This window comes from Stegastes partitus, unplaced genomic scaffold (genome assembly GCF_000690725.1).
Source record: "Stegastes partitus isolate 25-593 unplaced genomic scaffold, Stegastes_partitus-1.0.2 Scaffold577, whole genome shotgun sequence".
NCBI classification, from domain to species: domain Eukaryota; kingdom Metazoa; phylum Chordata; class Actinopteri; family Pomacentridae; genus Stegastes; species Stegastes partitus.
The window spans coordinates 432116-441980 of record NW_007578308.1 but is presented as its reverse complement, the minus strand read 5'-3'; the positions used below and the strand labels follow the sequence as shown (position 1 = coordinate 441980).

The window sequence follows — 9865 nt, the reverse complement described above, 5'->3', positions numbered from 1 at the left end:
GTCTTACAGGCAGAGCAGCAGGGCGAAGCCGGCGATGTACTCGTTCCTCTGAGCTCTGAACAGCTTCATGTGAATGTGCTCGATGGCCGTCGGGTTGTTGGTCAGATCCACCTTCTCCGTCACGCTGTACTTCCTCACCTCACGGAACGCATCTACACACACACACACAGTAACACACACACACACACACAGTAACACACAGACAGAGTTGTCATGTGACCTGCTCAGGTGTCACAGGTGAGCTGCATCACCGAAGAACAAAATAATATTCTAAACATGACTCATGTTCACAAAAATGCTCATAAAATATTAAAATAATTATTTTAATGTTTTTAAGTATTAAATATTTTTTTTAACATTATTATTAAGGTGATAAATTATTAATAACTGAAAATCCAAAATATGTAAAAAAATTTAAAAAAGAGTAAATTATTAAAAATATGACATCATACTATTAAAAATTAATTAAATCACCACAAAAGACCAAAACATGACGTCACAAAAATGTCTCATCACTAAATCTGCAAAACATGTTAAATATATGAATAAAATACTTAATATAATTAATACAGTAAAATCATATTTAAATAAGTTTCAGTATAAATAAATCAAACAGACTGAAGACAATAAGAAAGAAGATTAGAAACAGAAACAGCAGAGAAACGAGAATAAAGGAGCTGAATGAGGCCTGATGGAGCAGCGAGAGGCAGACGACACACAAACCAGCAAAACAACAAGAAAACAAAGTGGAAATAAAAGAATAATAAATAAAATAAAAGAATAAATAACATGGTGATATAAAGCGAAATTAATCACAAATGAGTCCATAAAAGAAAAGGCCAGAAATATAAAGACACATAAATAACATAATAATAATTTTCCTTTTATTCTTTTTCTAATTTTTTTATTATTTTTAATTTGTTTAATTTGAATTTCTTTTCATTTTTATAATGTCACTTTAAAAGCAGAGCACATCCATTTTGTCTGCACATATTTCCTTTGCTTTAAAAGCGACATTATAATAAATAAAAAATAAATAAAAACAAAAAAAACAATAAAAATATAAAAATAAATAAACTTAAAAGAAAAATAAATAAATGATTGCTATTTTATTTCTATTTTTTATCAGCCTTTTCTTTTATAGATTCATTTTTTCATTCATATTGTTTTATATCACCATATTATTTATTTTTTATTTTATTTCTTCTTCTTGTTGTTGTTTTATTGATGTGTTTGTGTAATCTGGCCTCTCCCTGTGATGAGGTCTGAAGCTTAAAGCGTTAAACATTTCAGATTCTGTCGCAGCTCAACGTCTACCAGCTGAATCAAAGCGTTAAAGGTCCAGAGATCTGATCCACAAACACACCAGCTGCTGTCGGACCATTTAAAGACATTTAAAGACCAGACGGGTGACCTGGACCGGGCCAGACGTACCGATGAGCAGGAAGACCAGGATGGCCATGGCCACCATGAAGGAGGTGTTTCCATAGAGGGCGATGGTCTGGACGATGCGGGACTTGAAGATCTTGTTCCACCTGAAACACAACCACAGTCTCATCAGAAGACCACTAACGAGCTGGTCTGGGTCAAACCTCCAGCTGTTCTGATCATCAGTCAACGGGTCTGAGCAATTAAAACAACAAACTGACTTCAGCTCCTTCAGTGTGAACGTGTTCTGGTTCTGGTTCTGGTTTCTCTCTGAGACAATGAGCTGAACATCTCTGGACTGGACCAGACTGTGGTGAGTGCTGCTGCTGCTCTGCTCACTGATTAAGGAGTTTATAACGAGGTCTGATGACAAAAAGCAGCAGCAAAGACAATTAAAGAAAACTATCGAAGACAAACCAAAGCTCAGAATCAAATAACTCGTGATATAAAAGCAGAATGTATGAAGACATAAAGGATCAGAGGATCTGAGTGGACGGTAAAGTGCAGCTGTGGCGCCACCTAGTGACCAAACATCAGACTGAACACCAGGGTCCATCACCGCTGGTCCAGACCCTACATGTCATGTGTCTATCTGAAGTTCTGATGAAGTTCTGAGGCTCAGAAATGATGGAAAAAGTCCATTAAGGTGATCAATCTGGACCCTCCTCTGTGGACTTGAAGGACCTGGACCTCTGGAACATTCACAGTCTGAAGGTAGAACTCTGGTCAGTAGATGAAGGTGCTGCAGAACCAGAACCAGATGTTCTGAGGAGGTCCCGTTCATCTTGTTAAGTTCACTCCTCATCGTTCAGTGTCTCCATTTGTTCTGGTTCAGAGTGAGATCACTGAGGTTCTCCTGTGACTCAGTGACTGAACGCTGGGTTCTGTTCTGTCCTGAGGAACCAGAGCTGATGGGTTCATGTGACCAGACAGAGCTGCTCTGTGTCGGACTGAACCGGGCCCTCTACATGAAGACCTCACAGCTGCTCTGTCTGGTTAGTCTGCTGCTGGAGCTGCTCAGTCCAGGTGTGGTTCTGACAACAGTAGAAACGTTCTCATTCCTCTCTCGTTATGCTCGTTATGCTCGTTATGCTCGCGACATGAAGTTGCCATAGTAACACAACACGCTGTGCATTGTGGGGTTCCAGAGGATGAAACACAGCTCCTCACTGGTTTAAGTCCATAGTTTATATACGTTGACGTGTATGGACCATTCCCAGACGTCTGACATCTTCAGTAACGTCCTGAACCAACGATCACATTAGTAACTGTTCATCAGTCCAGTGGACCTCATTCATGACGCTGACAGAGATGTTCTGGGTGCATCAGACGCTCTGCAGCTGGTTAGACAACAGATAACCTCCACCTGAGCTCCACCTGGAGGTCCTGAACCTCCTCAGAGTCTCTGTCATGGTCCCGCTGCTGCTGCTAAACTCCCACAATGCTCTCTGCTGCCACCATGAGCTGTAGTCTGTAGACGCCTCCTCTGGTCTCCACCTGGTGGAACAACCAGGTACTGCAGCTGGTCTACGATACGTTTACTAACATCATGACCTCAGGTATTATATTTAAACTTCATATAACAGTTAAATAATTACAGGCAAATAAGTAAGAGTTTATGGGACAGGTGAGGCTATAGGACAGGTGAGGCTGTGGACAGGTGAGGCTGTGGACAGGTGAGGCTATAGGACAGGTGAGGCTATAGGACAGGTGAGGCTGTGGACAGGTGAGGCTATAGGACAGGTGAGGCTATAGGACAGGTGAGGCTATAGGACAGGTGAGACTGTGGGACAGGTGAGGCTATAGGACAGGTGAGGCTGTGGAATCCAGATGTTTTGGATTGTTGGGTGTTTCTGTTTCTGCCTTTGTGAAGCACTATGAGATGACTTGTTGTAAATATGCGCTATACAAATAAAATTGAATTGAATTGAGCACTGACCTCTTGGGTGAGATAAACGGGATGCAGAGCAGGAGAACGAAGAAGACCTCGACGTAGAGGAAGGTGGCGACGGCCGTCCACTGCAGACTCATGCTGAGGACAGACACAGGTTATGATTTATAGATACATGGAGGAAAAGTACTGAATGGAAGTTCTACTTCTAAATACATACATTAGGTCGTCTGTTATAGAAACATTAATAAATGACAGTATTGTGGACATGTTCCACGTCTCTACCGCCTGCAGCAGGTCATGATGGAGGCCGACACACCACCAGACTGTTTGCTGTTATCACTAAATCTGCATGTCTCTGATGTTTCTGCTGCGCTTCATTCATGAAACCCTGATTAACAAAACCGGTCACAGCACTTTACTGGACGGGTCTGAAGAACCACAGAGGGGCCGTGGACCCGCCAGAGGGGGGACACCTTCAAACCAACACCTTACATGGTGCACAGTCCAAGAGACTCAGAGACCAAAACAATTATCTTAAAACCAAGTGAACAGACGTGAGAAGCAGCTGACGTGGACGTAGTTCAGGACAAACATGAACACTGATGAACTAACACTGTGTCAGAAACCAGTCTGACGAGCTGAGACATCCCACAGAACACACCGCTGACACCACGTCAGGGAGAAGAACCGACCAGGTACCAGTTTATTAGGAACACATTTGTTCCCTCTGAACCCAGAAACCTTGAAAAGCAACGTAGAGATTCACAAGCTGCCAAAATTCAGAATAACATCCTCAGATATTCATCAGGAAAATGAACCAAACAACATGTTCCAAGTCCAGCTGCTTCACTGGACAGAAGTCACACGACTGCTGCAAAGCGTGAAACCAGAGGATGAGTTTCAGGTTCAGGACATTTTAACCCGTTTTAAGGCATTTTTGGACCATTTTCTGTGATTCTGACACATTTAAAGTCAGTTTTGTCTTTTCAGGTAAACTCCAGACAACTTCTGATTTATTCTGTCCTGAAAACAGAGAAAATCATCAGATTATCTACTTTCCGACGGCCTTTGAACACACCGTGTGATAAAACCATAAACTGACTCCGTGTGTCTCGTTATTTCTCACCAGATTCTGGACGATAGAAAAACTACAACTAGAAGTAAAACACAACTTAAAGACATAAACAGAACACACAGCGAGAAAAACGAGAAATAAAACCACAGACAAAGAGACACAAAACAACACAAACATGATAAACAGGTAAACATCTGGAGCATGTGGCGCCTCCGTGTGGACACAGAACCAAAGAAACTCAACTTCTGTTCTTCATGACTGAACTCTTTAGGACATGATCTGTGAGTTCTGCCTCCTTCTCCACATGGTTCTGTTTCCACTGACTTTATGAGGAAACACCCAGAAGCTGCTGCTGGAGGTTCACAGGTTCTGTTCTGACCCCCCACCAGCCTTGTTCTGACCCGACTAACAGCTGGTTCTGCTCCCCGACCGACTCCTGCTGAGACAGTGAATGAGCTCTGAGGTGTCTGAACATGTTGGACTGGGAGGAACCAGACCTGAACTGTGACTCGTCAGAATTCAACTGTAGATTTCTGACAGTTCACAGTAACATCTGGACCGAACCAGGTGGGCCCTGAAGGCTCCGTCTGCGTCCTGTGATGATGAATGAGAGGCTCTTTCAGTCCAGGCATTAGACGTTACATCAGCTGTTAGTGGGTGAAGTGTGGCTGGGGGCGGCCTGTGGGGGGGAGTGGCAGCTAGCAGCTAGCATGCTAACCCTGACATCACATCTGACTGTGTTCATCGCAGCAGAGACACTTTTCTTTGTTCCTTTATGTAACTGTGTAGGAGCTCAGGCAGCAGAACCAGCTGCCAACACCGACTAACTCCTGACAGCTACGAGCTAACTAGTCTGATAACAGCAGCCAAAGTCCGTTTAAGATCTTCACCACGTCACTAAAACTCGATTAAACTCGCTAACACACGGGGCGCAGTGCTCGTGTTTGAGTTCGTGTATGTGCTGGAACTAAAGCACGTCAGGAGGACATTAATTAGAACAGAATGTGCTCGACGGGCTCCGTGTAATCGCTGGAATGCGACACAGTTCTGCTTGTTGTTTTGGTGTCCAGCTAACTAGCATGCTAGCTGCTCACAACGCATCCGACTGAGCCTGTTAGCCGCTGCGGGCTCCGTCTACTTGCTGGAGATATAAAACTGTTTATGAAGTTCTGACTGTGCGAAGTTGTGAGGATCGTCTCGCGCCACAAGCTAACTCGTTTATTAGCAGGCTAGGAGCAGCTAGCAGCCGTTAGCCTCGGCTAGCGGTGATAAAACGAGGCGGTGGTTAGAACTGAGCAGGTGAGACTCACCTGTAAAGCGTTGCAGACTCACACCGGGAGAAGATCAGTCCGCTGCGGAGTCAACCCGTCTGCTGGCGCCTGTCAGTTAGCCTGCTAGCCTGTTAGCGCAGCTTCCTGTTCCGGTGTTTTAGTGCCAGCTCATCCTGAAACCTGATTGGACGACGAGGCGGAGGGGCGGAGGGGCGGGGGTCAGTGTTGCAATGCTGCGCCCCGGGGCGGCTGGGAAATGAAGTTTTTGTTTGTTTGTTTGTTTGTTTTAAATCTAGACATTTAAAGACAAATGAAAAAACCAATCGGGTTTTATTTTAATTCTGTTTTGGGATCTTTCTGACAACATCTGACAGCGGTTCCGTTTCATTCTTACACTATTTCTTACTCATCATGTAAATCCATTTTATATAAAATAAAAATGATCTGATCAGAGTTCCTCCCAAACTTCCTCAGAATCATCTGAGTCTTTATCCGCAGTAACTTTATTTAATGAAGCAGAGTTTTACCTTCATGCTGTGGTTATTTTTAGAGCTACCGGCTGCAGAGGAGGGTCCAGATTAAACTATTCATTCACTTGAATGTGAACCTGAGACGCACAAACAGATGTGACCAGCTGGAATTAATGAGTTAATGATAATAAGCTGGAGAAATAGAACTTTATCTGTTGTTGTTCTGAGATTTTAATGTAATGTTTTTTAGTGCAGTTCTCTGTGTGGACAGCAGAGGGAGACACTGTCCACAGAAAACATCTCTGTTCTCCATCTGAGCTGCAGGAGGAACCAGAGATAGGACGAACCCGACATGTCTCACTCTGACGGGTTTCCATGAACCAGAACAACAGGCTGCTGTCGTGTTACTGGTCACACTGGTTTCCACAGGAGATTATTGTTGTTTCTTTGGTCTTTTTAAGGAATTTTAAGGCATTTTTATTCAGATTTTAGTTTCATATTTTTTGTTTCAATCTGAAAATGTAAATGTTTTAAGTCTTTTGGATGTTTTTCTCATTTTCGATTCATTTTCTAGTAACTGGGCAAATTTTAAAGCATTTTCATTCTGAATCTTTAGTCGTTTTGTGTCATTTTTAAGCCATTTTGTTTGTTTGTTTTTGTCATTGTGGCATTTGAAAATGATTTTGTGAATGTTTTTTGCAGTGTAGACAAAGTTGAACTCATTTTGTACATTGAGTCATTCAGGACACATTTTAGGTCATATCAGACTTTCTTTTGTCATTTTGGTATTTCTGAACAACTATTGATGAATGTTGATATTAGCTGGTTCTGAATGGGTCACATGGGAACCCGTTTCAGATTTGGTGGATTTTATGTAAAGTGTCCTGAGTGCTGCAGCAGCGTACAGGAAGACAGAAAACATTTCAGATCATTAAAGCGTGGACATTTATTCTACTCGACCCCAAAAATGAAATCATAAATCTCTAAAAACGCTTCAAACACGTGGCTCTGTACCAGGCTGCAGTACCAGAGAGGAGCTGAGGGGGCAGCAGAGAGCCAAACACCACCAGACCCCTGAAGTCAGAAAAACAAGAACACACACACACAAAGACGTTTTACATCCGTTTTTTGTTTCCCTCGTCTTCTTCTTCTTCTTCTTCTTCTTCTTCTTCTTCTTCCTGCCTCCGCCCGACTCACACATCAGACCAGTTAAAAGGTTTCCTCTGGTCGCCGGGCGGAGCTCAGACACGCGCGTGCAGCGACACGCCTCATTGGCCAACGACGTTTCCTGAGCAGCCAATCAAAACCTGGATAAAAGTGCAATTTTTTAAAAGCAGAGGAAGAGCAACAGATCAATTAGTCATTATGGAGAACACACACACACACACACACACACACACACACACACACACACACACACACTGTGACCGTCTTCACTTTCACAGATGGACCAGTTTTACCGTCCCTGTGAGGACCGTCCTGTAGTTGAGCTTCGTCTCCTGCAGACTGACACGAGGACAAACTTGCAGCGATGCAGGTGAAATCTGAGCAGCAGGTGTGTTTTATATCCACCTGTTTAGGTCTTAAACTATTGCAAATAACTTTTTAGTTTATTTTACATTTCTTGTGTCATTTAAATGTCTTTTCTTGTTTTTATTAATTAAAATATTGTTTTATTTTGGTATATTGTTTTGTATGTTTTCTATTTTAATGAATTCATACAGTTTTTAGATTCCTGTTTTTAATGTTTTGTCTTTAATGATATGATTTGATTTTTTTGTCTTTTTAATATATTTTTAGTTTTTTTTTTCAATCTAGTTTAAACTTGCAGATGTTTTTTTTTATTTTTTTTAAAATAAGTTTTGTCTTTTATGGGGTTTTTTCTTTTTTTTTCTTTTGATATCTTTTCTTCTTGCCGTGATGTTTTTATGTAGCTTTTTTTTATCTTGTTTTTTTAAACTGTATTTTTCAGTTTTGCCTTTTTAATCTATTTCACCTGCTCCTATCATTTAGTTTCCACATTTCCTGTTTAAACGCTGCCTGAGTGGCGTTTGATGGAGCCTCTGAAGTGTTCCTCTGCTGGACTCACAGTCGCCATGTTTCAGCGTTTCTCTGTCGTCTGCTTCAGTCGTCGTCTGTTCTGACAGATTTTTATTTCAGACTCATCGATCGGCTGCGACTGAAACCATGAAGCCTCCTGAGAGACGCAGTTTGTTATCAGCGACGAGCAGCAGCCGAATCTGGCAGAGCTCAGGAGGTTCAGACAGAGGCTACAGCAGTGTGTGTCCGTGTGTGTGTGTGTGTGTGTGTGTGTGTGTCCGTGTGTGTGTGTGTGTGTCCGTGTGTGTGTGTCTGTGTGTGTGTGTGTGTCATGCTGCATGGATAAAACGATTAGTGAAATACAGACATGAGGAGGAAGAAAAGATGGACTTTAGAGAAGGATGGAGGAGAAGGAGGAGGAAGCGAGGGATTGAGGAAAGGAAACAAGGAAGCAACCGCAAAACAACACAAACGACCTCAAAAGAACAGAAAACGATGACAAAAAAATACACCAAACGACCACAAAGAGACACAAAATCTGGACAAAATTCACAAAACGTTCACAAAAAGACAAAAAACAACCACGAATGGACACAAAATCAACACAAAACGACTACAAAGAGACACAAAATAACACAAAATAACACAAATGACCTGAAAATGATGACAGAGATGCAAAATGATGACAAAACACAACAACCACCAAATCAAAACGACCACAAGAGACACAAAATCACCACAAAAACGACAAAAAATAGGCAAAAAGGCACAAATAACACATAAATAACAAATAAACACAAAAAACACAAAATGAGGACAAAGACCACAAACAAGCACGGTGACGATAAGAAAGGACAGATGTGGAGAGGAGAGGTGACAAGGGAAGGAGACGAGGAAACGAGGACAACACGAGTCGACTCCACCAGAACACCAGATTCGTTCACTGTTCATTTCATGCTGATTACGTTTAATTATTAAACATCCAAAGGGTTCAAATTAAAATCTAATTCAAGCTTCTTTAAACCTGAGCTCATGTTTCTGGGCAGCTGACGATCAGCAGAATAAAAGCTGGAACACGCAGTTTTAGTCACATGTTCAGCCTCTAGAGGGGTTTACGGGGAAGCTAACAGGCTAGCATGCTAACCTGTTAGCATGCTAACAGACGTCATTGGCGACCGCGAGAGAAAAAACACACAAAGACAAAAATAGTTCAAAACACTTCCAAAAGGAGAAAAACTTTTAAATGATCACAAAGAGGCGTAAATATGTTTTAAATCCAAAGACGCAGAAACATTTCAGAACAACCACAAGAGAAAAAACATTTATTTAAACCAGAAAAACAAACGACAAAAAACATCAAAAAACAACCACAAAAAGGCAAAAATGCTTCAAAACCTGCAACACAAGATGACCAGAAACACAAAAACAACAAGACATCAAAACAAATAAACAAACACAAACTACTGCCACACAACAACAACAACAACAACACAACAACAACAACAAAATAACAACAACAACAACAATGTTCTGCTGATCTGTGGGAGGAAACAATCCGTCCACGTGATCCAGATTTATTCAGAAGAAGAACAAACTGTGACGTGGATCTTAACCAGAACATCCAGAACCATTTGGAGACGTGCAGAGAAAACGTACTAAAGCGAAGAGAACCCGACCAGATCATGAG

At 41.8% G+C, this 9865-nt stretch overlaps 1 protein-coding gene across 1 annotated transcript in view; it reads right to left on the bottom strand.

The window, feature by feature from the left end:
* bcap31 (B cell receptor associated protein 31) overlaps positions 1-5797 on the bottom strand; it is a 16818-nt gene extending 11021 nt beyond the window's left edge. The window contains exons 1-4 of the mRNA XM_008288860.1: positions 5708-5797; positions 3368-3460; positions 1435-1535; positions 7-152 (exon numbers count right to left, since the gene is read on the bottom strand). Of these exons, the coding sequence (XP_008287082.1) occupies positions 7-152; positions 1435-1535; positions 3368-3459 (339 nt within the window). The 5' untranslated portion in view covers position 3460; positions 5708-5797. The remainder of the gene's footprint in view (positions 1-6; positions 153-1434; positions 1536-3367; positions 3461-5707) is intronic.
* Between the last annotated feature and the right edge of the window lie 4068 nt (positions 5798-9865).